Genomic DNA, 18008 nt, shown 5'->3' with positions numbered 1-18008 from the left:
TGATAACTTTTGTTTTCTTTTCAACAATACAGAGATTTAAATGTATGACTTGAAATAGAAAATTCCACTTTTGGAAGCATGCATTTCAGCCTTTAATATCTGATGATTTCAATGTAGCTTATTTTTAAGGAGATGAAAAATATCTGAAATTCAAGGAGAGAACGAAATTGCTGTATTTACAATAAGTGAGCATCTTCTCTGTAGATACTGTGAAGCCATCATGAGAAACACATTCTTTTTCTATTTCCTTTTAAAGAAATCATATTACTAAACAGATTCGGATCAAAATATAGCAAATTACTAAGTCAATCTTCTTCTTGCTCTTCTGGCAAAATGTAAGATAATGATGTATTAAATTGTATCTATAAAGATGACACTACAAAACTTATGGAAGTAGGCTAGGCCCATGACTTATTTTGCTATAAGTAAAATAAATCTGGACAAAACTACCTTCTATCCAATATATCCAGTAATACAGCACAACACAAGGTTTGTTAGACCCCTGGCTGTCAGTATACAGAATTCAGCATGGACAGGTCCTAAATACCTAACCTAATGCATCACAATAGTAGGTTCACTACTGGGGATGTGTATTTTAGGCAGTGGTAAAATGCAACCAGGATTCATAAGCCTATCACAAAGCAACATTGGTACTCTATGGTTTCAAGAAAAGCTCTCCCTACAACTGTGAATAAGTTAATGACAAGATATGTATCATCAAAGTCAGCTGAGGGACATGAGCAAGAAAAAGAGTAGGATGAATTATTCTTTCTAAATTACATCAAGGGTCTAAATATATCTTGCTACCTAGCACTAGATTGGTAAGTAGAAGAAGGTCAGGGAAATTAATACTGCTGCCAATGTTATGAACCATTGTACACACATTGTATCTTGTATTTAGCAACAAGGAAGAATTGCTCTGCCAGCTAGCATTCCTTTCTCAAGTTCTAGGGAGGGTAGAGAAGAGGCGTAGTAAGGTTAGGAAGATGGCAAGACAATTTGTGATTAAAATAGCATTTATTTAGAACCCAAGTGGATATCTGAAGTCCCCCTCAGGCTGTTCTGGACTCTTAATCATATGTTTTCTGCCCAACTGTTCTGTTTTCCCTCAGTACTTATTTCAAACCTCTAGTGGCAAGAAGCCAGAAAAACCGCGGACTTGGTTAGCCTTTAAAATTATTGTAGCCTTTGTTAGAAATAAACTTTATACTTTGCTTCATTAAAATCCAACTTATCTTGCAAAATCCAAATCAAATGTCACCTCTCATTCATGCATGTGTCCCACATCTGTGCCAGCCATTATGCATTTCTCCTCAAGAGATGTACAGAATGGAATTTACTGTCCCTTTTGTGGCTTCCTCAGTACTCTAATTGCAATCATATAACTCTTCTATATAAATACTTCCTACCTCTGGGAATTGCTTACCACAACGATCATTAGTTTCTTTTCTTTTTCTTTTTTTCTGTGGAACTGGAGATTGAACTCAGGCCCTTGCACTTGCCAGGGAAGCACTTGTTCTACTGAGCCATCTCCCTGGCCCAACTATGAGTTTCAAGAAATTAATTTTTTTTTTGAACCAGGGATTGAATTTATGACCTTACACTTGCCAGGCAGGTGCTTAAGCTGCTAAGCTATCTTCCCAGCCCTGAATTTCAAGAACTAAGCAACCATATCATACTCATTTCAGTGTCCCCAGGTGTAGTATAATACACTGTACTGTGCAAGGAGGTGCTTAATAAATGTCTAGTTAAAACACTGTTCTCTTTTTCCTTTCAATTATAATTTACTATTTTTATGTGGTTTACTCCTAATCCCTTTCTGCTGTAACTACTCTATTAAAGCTGTTCTCTTGGTTATCAATGACATCTTTTCTTACTGAATTCAATGGCCAGGTGAAGCGCTCTTTCCACTAGGCTTGTTAAATTGGTAAGATGTAAACACAGAGCTGTTGCATTAGCTATTTTTGGCACCTCACAGGGAACACCTGCCTGAAGAATGGGACCAATACAAAGGAAAGCAAAGCTGCGAAAGTGATATGACATCATCTAAGCCCCAAGGCTAAGCCATGTTTTATGTCAAGATCATTGGGGACTTTAAGTTAAATGAGCCAATAAATCCAACCCTCCTTTTTCTTTTAAAAGAAAATTTCAAGACAGTTTCGGTCAGTTATCTGACATTTATAACTGAGACACTGCTAACCTAGCTAATGCTCTCCATATCTATATTTCCAACTCAGATATATTTCCCAAGCTGAGACTGCTTATAGGTTTTCTTTTCTTGAATTTCACAGAGGTACCGGAAACTCAACCTGTCTTACAGCCACACATCATTCTCCCTGATCATTATCTTCACAAATAGCACAGCACCTTGCAAGAAACCTGGGTAGCTTCCTTAACTTCCCTTTTCTCTCCCTTTAATCAACCAGGTTCTATTATGCCCACTTACTAACTAAATCTGTCTACTTATGTTTCTTTATTTTTCCGTAATTTTATTGAGAAACAAATAGCAATGAGACAGTTTCTTTAGCTGATGCCCTAATTTGAGTAGTACCACTATTCCTTTCATGTAGTGTTGTAGCAGTCTCTTGACTGCCTACGTTCTACCCATTTTACCCAATTTTCCAGTAACATGTTTATGTGTTACACTACCACATGCTTATTGTAACAAGTCCCACAATACTGAACTACAAAAATAACCACCTATCTCCCTTCTACTCATCTCCCTTCCACCTGAGATAAACAGCATTTACTGTTTGATATTTCTCTTCACAGCTATTTTTTTTTAAGTATTAACATTTTTGTAGTCTGAAAATCTTGCCATTTTTATAGGAATGGAAAGTCATATTACATGGGTTATTCTGGAATTTGCTTTTACTTTAACCTTACAGTAGAATATGAGTATTCCTTCAGGTCTATTCATAGAACTCCAACTCATTCCTTTTAATAATTGCATAACATCTAATAGCATGGCAATGTCAAAACTTATTTGACAATTTATTTATATATCTAAGGGTCATCCCTCCTTTTGCCATGGGAAAAAGTGTTGTAGTGAACATCCTTATAGTACATAGATGACCATATACTCGTATTCTCATATTTAGATGATTTCCAAAATATAGCCCACATTTAATTTTACAGAAGCTTAATATTCAAAACAGTTGTAATAATTTATTCTTTCTCAAGCAACATATATATGAGATGATCTGCCACCTCTTTAGCATAGAATGCTGTTACATTACAAAATTGTTGCTAATAAATTTAGGTATGTGTAACAAAGTGACATATCATACCCATTTTATTTCATTTAAAATTTTACTTTAATGTATTTATTTATCTTAAAATGCAGGGGCATGCACACATTAAGTAATTCAAAAGATAGGAACACATGGAAATTAAGTCAGCTTCTTCCAATACCAGCCTCAAAAACTTTTTTTTAACCACTTACAGGTTTTAATGACTTAATCAGTTCCTAAGTAAAGAACATTTAAGTAATTTGTTACGGTGTGCTACTACAAGTCATACAGCAAAGAATAGTTGTGCTGATAATTATTTCCCACATAAGAGTATATCTAGATACAAGTGGAATTTCTGGATTGGATTACAGGTATTTAGCACTTAAAGATATCTGCTATGTAAGCTGTTCTCGCCATTGATCTTGTGCTTCCCTGCTGGCTTTTGGATAGTTTCTAAGCCTCATAAAATGGATTCCAGAGCTCTGCCTGATTTGACCCCTGCTAGGCAGCTCTTTTATTGTCACTTTCCTTTTAGATCTCTACAGTCTAACAACAAAAAACTTCTTTCAACTTCTTAAATGAGCCGAGCTCCTTTCTTTAAGCTGATTCACATATACAGTCTCTCTAGCAGGTGTACTCTTCCCTCTTCATCTGACTAACTGCCATCTTTCACACTCTAGCTCTGATGTTTCACCCATAAGATGTTCCCTGATCTCCCAATCTAGATCAGGCACCAGTATGCCCCAAAGAATCCTGTATTGCCCCACGGTCCAACTATTACATTGTTAAAATCAGCCACTGTGACTTTGATGAGGGTGGGATCACAGCAATGATCAATGTACAGGTAGTATTTAGCAGACAATTATTGAATGAATGAAAAAAAAATAAAGGAAACTGTAGGTATCCCTGCCTTACCTTTCAGAACACAGAGGCCCTGAAGACAAAAGGCTAGAATCTAAAGGAAGCAGAGTTGCATAAGTAATACAGTACAGGGCCAACAGGTGCCTTCTATCTTTCCATCTGTAGCTGCCATTGTTATTGTGAGGAGCTAAACATAAAGGAGTAGATATGTTATGGTTTGTGTCTAGTTGTCCCCCCCCAAAGCCTCATGCAGTCATGGGGTGAGGACTTCTAGAGTTTGTGTTAACTCATGATCCACTGGGATTATGTGTGATCCAAGCCTGGGATTATGGGTTTTAGAACTGTTGGGATTACCCATAGGTGGGTAAATACTGGGAAGTACCCATAGGTGTGAGTACTTCCCCTACCCTGGGGCAGGTAATTTGCATTACAATGTAAGGTGGGAAGAGAAGCTAGCTGCTTGAGCTGCTGCTACCCCTCCCTTGTGCTCTTGCTCTTTGCCACCACCATGAAAGGTTGCTTTTTGCTCTGTGCTGCTCTGTATTGGACCCAGCTGAGTATGGACTGAAACCTCCAGTAACTGTGAGCTAAATAAACCTTTCCTTCCTTCATTTTGAGTGTTGGGTATTTGTCCCAGCAACGAGAGAAGAGAAACTAAGACAAGATACTTCACCACTGAGCCAGTGGATGAAAATTCCTAGCCTTCACTCCTTGGAGTCATTTGTACACTCTTAACCCTTACTGAGCCTCCTCATGGATGCTAATGAAAAGTTTCATTGAACATCCGAATTGAAACTGAGTACTTCATTATTCACACATCGTCTGATTGGTTAACACTAGCCTGGCTATTATCATATTGTAGAAATCAGAGTTGGAGGAAAAGAAGCATCCAGTAGTTTAACATCTTTTTCTGCACAGCTGAACCTGAGAATATGATATACTGTATTTTCATCAATAATAGCACCTACGTCACTAAAATTTTCTCAGTGGGTAGAATGTAGTATGGTTGGAATTTCTAGGGAAACTCATACTTTGAAAATGCGCCTATTAAGATTTGCCTGAAGTCATGTTGCTAGCCTAACTACCAATGGCAGAAAGGAATTATAATCCTGGCTTGCACTTCACCGCTTTCCCTGATACTAAGAAACAAACAGCTAGAGGCAATTTGAGATAGAAGAACCTTTAAGAAAATCAGGCAACTGGGTCTCTCAACATCTTGAGGTAAATAAGGGATTTCTTAAAGTTGTCTTACCTTTATAGTACTTCTGAACTTGAGGTGGCATGTTTATATTTTACCTTCTGAGCTGTTTGTTTATTTATTTACTTACTTATTGTGATGGGGTCTTGCAATGCTGCCCAGCCTGGCTCCTGTCTTGGGTCAAGTGATCCTTCCACTTCAGCCTCCCAGTAGCTGGCACAAGTGTGTGCCACCATACACAGACATTGAAGATACATTGTTTTTGTCATTCAAAATCACAGATATTTTTAGGTAGCTTAAAATTTCACTTCTACACCCAGTTCAATTTAGGCATCAGATACTAAGGATAGGAATTTGTTAGCTGTAGCAAATACAGAACCTAGAGTGATATTATACTAGATATTCTAAAGTAGCTGGCATTCTAAAAAGCTTGCTGACTATGTGTCAGTGGTGAGAGATCATTTACTGCAGGGCTAGGTACATTAAGGAAAACATATCTTTAAAGTATATCTTGGAGTATGAGCCAGATAAGGTATTTTGGCTCACCTAATGTCATATTTGATGTAAAGCCACTCTCCAGAGTGTTCTGCTATGGGCACTTAAGCTATCAACATCCACAATCAGCAGGCAACCTTGAGTATTCTGTGTCTGAAATCAACAGTCCTCTTCAAGTCCACAAACAGGGTAAGCTTTCATAAGCTTTGATTCTGTCTTGTGAACAGCCCTTGAAACTCCATCAACCCTCAAAATCATTCCAGTCTCCCTCATTTAATGATAGCATGGTGATAGCGTATTAAACAGCAAGAAATACAAAAGCAATGTTAGAATGAGGCAAAATCTTCATTCTAGCTAATGGTTGTATGGACAGAAAGTTTGCTTTGATACTGTAGGATTTCAGGTTCATCTGTATCAGTTTAGTGGTAGCTGTGCCCTATTTCACTATAGTTTTTAATAAATGAAAGAAAAAAGACATTTTTCAATCTTAATGTGTTTACTCTGCTATAGTAGAAAAAAAACCCAAGCTTTTTTGATCCGATGAAAAGGAAAATTACACAGAAGAAAGCGTTCCAAGATATACTGACAAAGAGTGACATATATGTATAGTCAGCTAGATAGACCGACAGATTGATACAGAGAAAAGCGAACAAATAATCAATGGTATGTAGCAGACTAAGCACCTGCTTAGGCAAGTGCAGGGACCAGGGTTCAACACCTGGTACCATATGCCGCACCAGCCCCAACCCTGGGCGCACTGAGCCAGCTACAGTGTTCGGAAATGGTGGCAGACACTTATAATCCCACAGCTGGGGAGACTGAAAACAGCAGGATCACTATGAGTCTGAGCTGCGTAATGAGATCCTGTGCCAAATACATACAAAAAATAAATCAATGGTATGATGAGGTAGGCCACAATTTAAGGCTTAGAGACTTCTTCTTATGGGCTTAAATAGCATCAGTGAGAACATATTCAGGCAATTTTGTGGAAAAAAAATCATTGATGTAATTATAATATTTGTCTATGAATTAATCAATATAGAGGTACCACACATGTCTGGAGATGATACTAGTATGTTCATTTTCCATGGGGCTGGGGAGATAGTTCAGTGGAATGAGTGCTTGCCTGGCAAACACAAAGTCCTGAGTTCAATCCCTGGTACCACAAAATAAATAAATAAACAAACATTTTCCAGGGAAAACATAGGAATAGCACTTAATAATTTTTTAAGTATTTCTTCACACATTTACACTTTGGGGCAATTTAACAATTATGGGGTAAGTGAGATTAATTATCTCTCTTTTTTAGGTAGAAGAAACTAAAGCTTAGAAGAATGTGACTTGCATGGATGGGACAGCACAAAGGTCATCAGGACTGGGGTCCATGAATTAAGGTACTGAACCTAGTACTTTTTCTGTTATACAAAGCTGTACTTTATAAACTTACTAGAACAGAAACTCCAAGGGTAAGAAGCAATGGAGAAATAGTCATATTTTGATTAACTCCAGAAAATGCATCAATAGGAACAAAACACATTCTTATAATAATACTAGTAACATATAAAATCATCTCCTTGGGAATTCTTGGTTTATGTTAACTGATTCAAAAACTTCCTGACCTCCTGAGTATGTTGTACATTTCACTGAATATGCTAGAACAGAGAGATGAACAAGCAAGCCACGTAGAGCTAATCTTCCTTCAGAAACACAGCACAAGAATAGGCTTCAACAGGAAATCCTGACAGATTTTGGGAACTGGGACCCTAACCCCTCACAAAGTGTTTGTGCCTGCCGTATAGAACAATCATCTAAAGGCCTTGTGTAATTGGCACAAATACAATTAAATATATGTGGAATAATTCTGGCCAGCTGAAGATAGTAGCCATGAATAAGTCCCAAGAATTATATTAGAGGGGAACTGATCCTGTGTTTGAGATTCCTACTTATCTAATTAATTCCTTCATTTCTGGAGCAATTAGAATAAAGACACTGAGATAACTCCAATCATTTCTGTATTTGATCTTGGCCGAAAGGCTAAGAAGTGGTTCCCATTACTTCCGAATGGTGGGTCAGAAAGGCTGGATCCACTCTGCATGTAACTCCTGATTCTTTTGGAAAGGAAAGCTATACTAAGCCTATGCTATACTCCAATTGACCAGTTTGTCAAAGAAATAGAAAAATAAGCTTCTACAACTTGAATTATTCTTGGTGAATCTATTCAGGCTCTGAAAGGAACATCAGATTCTTTTCTTTATATACGTGTTGGTGAATCATTAATTTTCTTCTCCCACAGGGATTTCTAGAGTTTCTTAAGCTTAATATCTACAGTTTTTAGATAGGAAATTGAGAAAGAAAATCTTGCCAGGCATGGTGGTGCATGCCTGTAATCCCATCACTCAGGAGGCTGAGGCATGAGGATCTCCATGAATTCAAGGCCAGCCTGGGCTATATAGTGAGTTCAAGTCTACTCTGAACTACATAGTATAACCTTGTCTCACAAAACAGACTAACAACAAACAAGCAAAGAAACAATCCAAACCAAGAAAATCATGTTTGATCATTGATTTCACAATTGTTTGATTGCCTTCAATGCACTAGTCTGGTGACAGGTAAAATCCTGGAACCCACTTTCTTTTCCTACTTTGTTTCCCTCTTAATCTGTTGCCCACAGATGTATCTGCTCTTATATAAACTAAAGTGTAAGCCCAGGGTCCTTTCCTCTTTGCTGGGACAGAATACCTGATATGCACAACTTGTAGGACAAAAGATTTGGTTTGGTTCACAGTTTGTTAAGGTTTTAGTACACAGTTGACTGGCTTCAAGGTAGGTTGGCATGGCACAGGGGTGTTGTGGAAGAGTAGATGTTTGTAGCATGAGAGTGGCAAGCAGAGATAGCAAAGAAGCCAGGGAGAGAGACACGCCTTTCCTTGCCACTCCTCTAGTGACCTACCTTTGTCAACAAGACACAGCCCCCAACATCACGTTTAGCTATAAACTCATCATTGGACAAGTGATGTCATCCCTGCTGGCATGACACAATCTCGTGCCCAGAGCCCCATCTATGAGAGTGTGAGACTTTATGGGGACTTCTAAAGTCCCCATATTTATGTTTTATATAAACCATAGAATGACTCATCTTTGTTCTCCTAGTGGTACTTAATACTTGTTAAATAACAATGGAATAGTTTGGAAATTGAAGCAAAATGGAAGAATACAAACAGATTTTTAAAACTCTGTAAGAAAGTAAGACATATTTTCTGCTCTTTTATACTACTTTCTAATTTTTTCTTCTTATTGTTTTATTTTTTTGAGACAGGGTCTCACTGTATAGTTCAGGCTGCCCCTAAACTCACTACATAGCCCCGGCTGGCCTTAAACTTGTGGCAGTCCTCCTGCCTCAGCCTTCATGTGCTAGGATTACAGGTGTGCACCACCATGCCCAGCTTCTACTTTTGTTCTTTGAAAAACATTTTCTTCTGAAACTTATTTCTTAATTATTCAAGGTAAATCACTTTTTCTTCAAAATTTCCAAAGCAAACTTAAGAAGGATAGCCAAACGTTTTTTGGTTTTTTTTTTCTTGATACAGGTTCTCACTACACAGCTTGGACTCATAGTGATCCTCCTGCCTCAGTCTCCCTGGCACTGGGATTATAGGCATACACCACCGGGCCACCATGTCCAGTTCTAGGTTCCAAGGCCAACATGGCGTGCAATACTGGGACTGGAACACGGGACCTTGCACCTGCCAGGCAGGCGGTTATGCTACCGAGCTATCTCCCAAGCACAATAGCCAAATTTTTATTCTAGCAAGTATCCTTTTTGAAGTTAACACTTGATTTTTTTGTATACTGCATTGGAACAGGTTTTATTTCAGCCCTAACATAGTCCATTCCGATTTGCCTATCACTATCTCTTAACTCTGTTCAGAATAGTTTATAAGGCTGACACACTTCTTCAGTGAGGTCCTGTGCTTGTATAAAGGCCAGCCAGCTAAGTGTTTAGAGCCCATGATGCCCAACGCACACTTAGATGTACCCACTTGGCTAACAGGCACCTCAAGTTTAACAGGCACAACTGGCTTCTTGATTCTTCTACCACACGCCTCTTGACCGCTCCTCCTATGTTCTTCCCCATCTTAGAAATGAGACTTTTACTCATTCATTGCCTTACATCCAAAATCAAAATCCTGGGGTCATTGCTCTTCTGTGACTCTCATAACCTTCATCTAACAAAGAACAGAAGCAGGGAGACACATTAGGGAGCCAGTAATCCAGGTAAGAATAAGGTGCCTTAAGCCAGGGTAGAGCCAGCGTAGGTGATTTCAACTGGATGGGTTCCCTCAAATGACCATTCTTGGATAATCTCTCCGGAATCTGTCTATTTCAAATGACCCACACTGCCTCCACCCTGGCCTCAACCTCCTGGCTTACTGCCTCCCTTATGAGTCTCTCTGGTTCTGTTCATGGTTCCTGTACCTATTTACAATACAGTGGTCAGAAAGATTCTATTAAAATATAAGGCCAATTGTAGCACTTTTCAGCTACTACTCCTCCACATGCCTTGTCTCTTGCAGAATAAAAAGCAAGACTTTACAATGGTTGTCAAGGCTCTAGATTGGATTTTCCTTCCTGGCTTGTTCTCTTTCCTTCTCCCTCCTGTTTACTGTGTGATACTGCGCGCAGTGTTCTTTCTGGACACACTAAGCATTCTTCTGCTTTGGAGCACTTACATTCTGCTTTGCCTTCCTCAGAAGTACATGTCTGCCCTTCATTTTACATAGGACGCTTATCCTATGTTCACTTATCACAGAGAATTTCCTCCATCAGCGTACAGCATACTGTGTCACTCTCTCATCTTCCTTCTATGCTATATTTTTCCACACAGCACTTATCACCACTAACTTTAGTTGTTGTCTGTCTTGGTTCTAGAAAGTTCCTTTCAGAAACAAAAAGATTTCTTGAAGGTCTATAAAATACTAGATCCTTTTCTAGGTAGTAGGGATAGAAGGTAAACAACCCCCCCCCACACACACACACAACACACAAATATCCTTATGGAATGCTTATTCCAGTGTTGCATAAACTGCTATATTTCTTCAGTAAATATTTGAAGAATATATTGAATAGGCATAGCATACAGTTAGCAGACTAACAAGAATGGTAGAAAAGAAAGAGAAACTCAGATTAGCTCATCTCTTCTTACCTCAGTGGGACATTTGCCATATCTAAAAAGAATTGTTGTGTCGTCTCCAAGGTGAAAGGCTGAAAACTTTAATAAATCCCAGGGCACTCAGACATTCTGTACCCCTAACTTGAAGGCACAATGGCTACTTTCAGACTGCACTGAGGAATGACAAATACCTACACTGCATGAAGCACTTGGCTCTGGCACAAGGAGACTAGAGTCCAGTGATTGCCTGGAGTATTAGATTAGGAAAGAAGTAGATAAGAAGTGCTAAAAATTAATAAGACAGGCTTTAGGCTTCACTAGAGAGAAAAATTGTTTTCTATCAAAACAGAATAATACTAGTATTAGACATGGTGGTAGCCAGATTCAGATAAAGTGGTTTGGGAAAGAAGAGGAAATTGTCTTCATAAAGAGGCAGCCTGGTGGCTCATTAAAGAGGTGAATCTTAAAGACATTTAGACTTTCCACATGGAAAGGGAAGGAAAACCATGCCCACCCCTGAAGATGGCCTTGCTCATACCAAGTCCTCCTCAGGAACTGTGAGTTCCGAAGATTTGCTGGTATTAGGAACAGCTAGAGGAAGTGTCAAATTGGGAAAGACTTACACACATAGCAGGGTAAGATGATGAGGTGAACAAAGGCTAATAATTCTCAGTTCCTAGATTCAACCCAGCTGGACTTCCAAGAACCTTGAAGGGAAAATGGCTGCTAAGGAGAAGGACCCCATGGCTAAGTTCTCCCTTCAAAGACTCAATGCTACTGTCATCTCCTCTCATTATAAACCCTCCCCACCGTATTTTTCTCTTTTGCATTACAGGTCACTACCATGAGTTCTATATTTTTAAGATTTCATCAGGTTTTCCTTGGCCTTAGTGATGAAGACTTGGTCCCATTTCTCTCTCTCTCTCTCTCTCTCTCTCTCTCTCTCTCTCTCTCTCTCTCTCCCTCTCCCCCCCCCTTTGATTCTTTCTGCCCTTTCTGTCTCTGGCACACACATGCACATAGACTTTCTCTGTTTCACATGGCACTGGGGATTTAAACCATAGCCTTCTGTCTTTTTTATTTTATTTTTTGCTTTGAGACAGGGCCTCTCTAAGTTGCTAACTTGCCCAGGCTGGGCTCAAATTTGCAGCCCTCCTGCCTCAGCCCCCCAGAGAACTGGGAGTACAGGTGTGCGCCACTGTGCTTGGCTTCCATTTTTCAATAGCTGTCACCTTCTACAACTGCCTCCATAATTGGCTTTTACTCACATTGACAAATGACAGCTAAAAATCTCATTTTCATCTTTATGAAATCATATTGCCATGTAACCCCCTCCAGACACATGCCATTGGCAGATGTACCCAGACACATGCTGTCTTTGAATCCAGATGACTTCACAGCAGCCCAGAGCTATGCATTCTACAAACGCCTGTGCCAAAATAGTATTCTATGAATTGACACAGTAATACTAAAATAGGGTGATTGAAAGACCCTGCCCTGGAGCTGGCTCAACATTTTTCATACTACACAAAATGCATTCCTACTTAATTCAAAGCTATTACACCCATCATAGGAATGGTTACCATTGGTGTCTAGGTGAAGGATCAGTCAACAGGAGCAACTTACATTCCAAAAACTTACAATCAGCCAAATACTTGGCCAGAGTCTGGAGTTATACAAAGATAAATGAGTCCTTGCCCTCAAGGCATTTACAGACTAGATCTAGATTTAGACACAGTACCAGATATCAATTGATATGATTATCACTGACGTTAACACTTCATATAAGTGCCAGCATGCCAAAATTCTCCCTCCATTCTGAAAATAGGACCAAATCTTCTTTTTGCCCTAAGAGATGTGTGATTCTTCCAGGCGAAAGTAGTTCCTTATGTAGGGTGGTACAAACACTGCCATGGCTCTCAGATATATTAAGACAAGAATGAAGTTGTCTGGAGTTGGAGGAGGGAGGATTCTTCTATAGTTTGCTCTGTGTCACAGGATTGATCAGTAGGTTAGGACAGAGAAAATTTCTGTGATGTTGGGAATGTTGTCAATGTATAAGATGATAAAGGGTACTTTTCTTTTGTAGTTATGGGGATTCAATCCAGGGACTTATGCACTCTATGTAAGTGCTCTACCAAGAGGTATAATCCTATCCCTCAGCCTCCAACAAACACACACTAATTTGTTTTTGTTTTTGAGACAGGGTGTTAGTTGTCCAGGCTGGCCTCAAATTTGTGATCCTTTTCTCTCAGCCTTTCAAGCATCAGCTGCCATACCTGGCAATGAAAGACATTTTTATTGAAAGATTACCTGAGTAGACTTACCATCTGCTCCTTCACTGCTTTTGCTTCTTTTGTTGCGGTGAACACGATTGCTTTCTTCTTCAGAGTAGGACTTCTCATTAGGGAAGAAGAAATTCAGCAAGGCCATCTGTAAAAGCAGTAAGTATATGAGTCAAAGGTTGACCCTAGTCAGCCACAGACACAAGAAAGGACCTACTTTTTAAAAGGCAGTCTATTTCACCACAAATTCAACATGGCTAAAGTCTGTCTATTTTTCCCTCCACTGTAAAATTCTTTCTATCATTATTGTTCTCAACATTTTGGCATGAAATTTTGATTAATCTTGGAATCCAATCTCTTGTGTTCTGAATATCTCATGGATTATCTTGTTAGGTCACATTTGTCCATAAATTACTAGGGCTCAGAAGCTTAGCCAGAAACTTCCAACTTCCTTCAGATAGTAATGATGTCCATCTAGAGCAAGCCGTGAGTATGCTACTTCCCTACACTTCATTATCAGATACCTATGGTGCTGCCACCTTCTTCCCTGCGCTATGCTTTATGGCTACTTCTACAGTGCTGAGCTCCCAGTACTGAGGTACCACATATGTCAGGCTATTCTTGGTGTCAAAACAAAGTGTACAGCAAAAGCACAGTTATTATTCAGTTATTATCTCCCCTCCTCAGACTCCTACAAATTATGAAGCTTACAGACCCATTTTGATTAGATTAAAAAGTTGATTACTTTTCTAATATCACTTAATAGTTTTTAAGGAAAATTATCATTTTATAGTGTTCCATTTTTTGAACACCATATAACAATAGAAGCTAATAAAATTTTTTCTCTTCAAATTCTCGTTTGAATTTTTCTAGGTAACATATATGAATTTCATGCAAAATATTTAAAAATTGAAACCTTTCTCATAAATTAGTTATCCTTGCTTATCTTCAACTATTGTCATATAATAATATATCGGAGTAAAATATAGGTTTGGGCTAAAAAGATAAAAGATTCATTTTAATATTTGGTCCTACACTGTCTCATAATCATTTCTCAGAATAATACAATGTGCTTCATATATGAATGGGTCCGGTTTTACTAATGATAATTATAGTGAATCATGGCTAAATTGAATCATAGTCCTTCAGCAGGAGCACTTTATTGGTGCAAAAACATGTACTTGAGGTAAACAGTAGACAGAGTAGTAGGCGTAAGGGTGATTCTAATCCCAATTTTACTCCTTGCTACCCATGTAACCCTGGACAAATTACTCAAGTTTCAATTTACTCATCTGAAATCAGGGCATTCATAATAGCACTCTGCTCACAAAGGACTTGTCGGGTTAGCATAGTAGCCAGCATACAACACATGCTCAGCAAATGTCAGCTGTTAGAATTAATAATTATTTTACACTACTTAATTTGGCTACTTTCTTTTGTGTGTGGTACTGGGGATTGAACTCAGGACCTCCTGCTTGTCAGGCAGGTGCTTATGCTGCTGAGCTATCTCCCCAGCTCTAGACTACTTAATTTGGAACTTAACAAAAGAAGAAATGAATCACCTTTTGTTTTGTAAGGATAGCTCAAAAAATAACAATCCCAGTGGTTTTATGGCTGCTGCATTTCTTATTGGTTGGGAAAAAATGAGATGGACCCAAGAAAGCCCTAACATTCCAAACAAATTTTCATTACAACCCTGTGATTTATTTACTGTTTATAGGGGACAATTACACATAATGGCCTTAAATTGCAAGATTAGCAACTTTCAGAATATAGTCCTGTATTAAACAGCAAATCAATAAATCAATCAATAAATGTGTACTTCATCTCTTACAATCAGATTGCATTTAAAACTTACTTATGTTGAGCCATATGGAATTTCTACTTTTATAGGTCAAAACTGGTTCAAAATGAACAATTTCACAAGACTCAAATGAGCAGAGTCTTTGAATCACTTGATGGTATATATAATACATTTTACCATAGAAACAACATAAGCAAGTTGGACTAGGTGCATAGAAAGTTATGTAACCCACGGATCAATAAACTAGTATACTAGTGGCATGAAACAACACTACTATTTATAATGAAATCGTGAGTCATTTGCACCTCTGTAAGTCATAGTAGACTGAAGAATTTTCTTGGTATTTTTGAATGCTGAAACTTACTGCAGCTATTTTGGATAGAAATTAATCTTAATTCAGGGCTTAATGAATATATAAAAGACTATTTGCCTATACATGAAATATCCCCATCCAATATAATTTTGAGAGTTTTATTATGACAATTACATTCCAGAGTAATATATGGCTTGCTAGAGAGGAGTTTAAGATTATAGAAGAACAAGAGGAGAAGCACTTAATAGAGACTGAAAGTAGATGAGGTTTGTAGGGAGAATGCTCTGTATAAATACTGAAAGATTTCAAATATTTACAGGTTAGTGGTAACTAGAAATGGAATTCCAGAAAAAACAAACATCACATTTAAAGATTTATAGGAAAGAGAATTCAAGAAACAATAGCAGTTTTTGGAACTACAAGTAGCTCAGAGTGGCCAGGAATGGAGAAAAATGAACCAATGATTGTTAAATATGTACTAGAATTTGATCATGTTAATGAATGTTTAGGAGCTTTGACTTGATCTCACAGCAAGGGTGTCTCTAAATGTTTTTCTAAAGTTTTCTACCTTATGAAAATTTGAGATATAATTTACATATAATAAAGTGCATAAATTTTAAGCATACAATGAGACTTCACAAATGCATATATTTTTGTAACTACTACCAAAATCTAGATACAGAACATTTTCATAACCAGAATTTTCTCCTTGTGCCTCTTCTAATCATTGTCCAGTGCCCCTACCCTAAGGCAATTGCTATTTTAATTTCTATCAAATAGGTTTTCCCCTTCTAGACTAAAATCATACAATATTTGTCATATGTTTAAAAGGAATGATTTTAACATAATATCTACAAGACTCATTTTTATTGTTGCTTATATCATCAGTCCATTCCTTTCTTTCTTTCTTTTTTTAGGGAAGGGTCTACAGGGCATTCAGGGTCTCACTACTAGATCAGACTCATAGTGATTCTCCTGTTTACAGCCTCCCAAATGGTGGGATTACAGGCACGCATCACTACACCCAGTCTTAATTGCTATCTCAGTACGCCCAGGAGACGGGGCCACCATGGCAGGCCCAGGGATTGAACCCTTGGCCCCTGTGCCTGCTTGCAGGCACTTCAATCTGCTGAGCTATTTGGCCGGCCCTAGTCAATTCCTTTTAACTAGGAGTAATATTTTATTGTATGGCTCTATCACTTCTTTTTAAGTGCATCCACCTGTTGATAGTCACTTGGGTTACTTCCAGCTTCCAGTTACTATGAATAAAGCTGATGTGAACATGCAAGTATAAGTGTTTGAACATGTTTTCACAGAAACATCTATGATTTGAACCTCTGGGTTATATGATATAGAGATAGGAGATAGGCCATGGCTTAGACTGCCTGGGAATAGAGGTATGCAGGATCCCAAAATCTATGCAGAACTGCCTCTCTAGGCCCTACCTGTAGAGGTTCTTGGGGGTTCCTTTAAGATTGTAGATGGCATAAAAGGACACAAAATCCACGAAGAGCTTGCTACCATTGCTTTCCCTATGGTATCATGCCCTGTGTTTGCTAGGGTGCATTTTTATTTTGCTATTTTTCCCTTTTCTTCCTTGGCCCAAGTATGCACTGCAGAGGGTTTCTCCCTTACCTTTCATCCTTCAACTTTCAAATAAACTTGGTAACCACTTTTAGCTTGTTTCATTCAATTCTTTGAGATGAGAAGAACCTAGAAACTAACTCCAGAAGAGCACACAAGCACATGAAAACCTGATAACATTTATTTGGAAGCTTATTTCTAGAAGGAGTTACCTGGTAACAATGTTTGTTATAAAAAGTATAAAGTTTTCCAGAGTGATTATACCATTTCACATGCCCACTATCAATGCATGAGAGTGCCATTGTGCTGCATTTTCATCAATACTTGCTATTACCAACATTTTTAATTTTACTTATTTTGGTGGTTGTGAATCAGTGTTTCATTTAACCAGAGTTATATCATTTCTGGCCCCTTCAAATTAGCTGATTGTAATCTTCTAAAGCTAGTTGGACTCATGAATAAACAGAATAAACAGGCAGTGCCTATTATTTTGAAAGGCTTTTCCAATAAGCAAGGGAATAATCTATGGTGGTTTAAAGATCATTAATTTACTATTTATTTTTGTCTACCATATGGACACTGAATTTGTCATATAACTCAGTTCTACATAAGTAGATTACTTCAGTACAATGTGATTCTTGGAGAAAAGGACATTAGGTCTCTATTGTCTTGTAACTGAAAAATACAAATAGAGAAGCTAAGCACCAGTAGCTGATCACCACTACCAACTTCAATTCCAAAGTTCCTACTACGGTTTGTATCTAGATTGCCCCCCAAGGCCTCATGTGGTCACGGTTTTTTCAGAGGTGGTTGACTTTACAGTGTGTAATTGATTTGTGGTGCAATGTCGGGGTTAAGGGTGCTGGGATGGAGGGTGTGATCGCAGGGTCAGTCCACTCATTGAACTGGCACCATCATAATTCCTGTACACTGGACATAAGAGGCAGAAACAGGCTTGTCTCAGTCTCTGTTGTTGCTTTTGCTGTCTTCCACCACTATGACTAGTTGCCCCCCTGCCATGTGCCCCCCTGCCTTGGAGCTAGCCGAGTATAGACTGAAGCCTGG

The 18008-nt window shown here is 38.4% G+C and overlaps 1 protein-coding gene across 5 annotated transcripts in view; it reads right to left on the bottom strand.

The window, feature by feature from the left end:
* Eda (ectodysplasin A) overlaps positions 1–18008 on the bottom strand; it is a 465104-nt gene that overhangs the window by 88093 nt on the left and 359003 nt on the right. For all 5 annotated transcript variants that reach the window (XM_004644523.2, XM_004644524.2, XM_004644527.2 and 2 more), the window contains exon 2: positions 13285–13390. In XM_004644523.2, the coding sequence (XP_004644580.1) occupies positions 13285–13390 (106 nt within the window). The remainder of the gene's footprint in view (positions 1–13284; positions 13391–18008) is intronic.

The sequence above is a fragment of the Octodon degus genome, unplaced genomic scaffold, assembly GCF_000260255.1.
Source record: "Octodon degus isolate 3935 unplaced genomic scaffold, OctDeg1.0 scaffold00201, whole genome shotgun sequence".
Taxonomy (NCBI): Eukaryota; Metazoa; Chordata; class Mammalia; order Rodentia; family Octodontidae; genus Octodon; species Octodon degus.
This window is presented reverse-complemented; position numbering and strand designations above follow the sequence as displayed.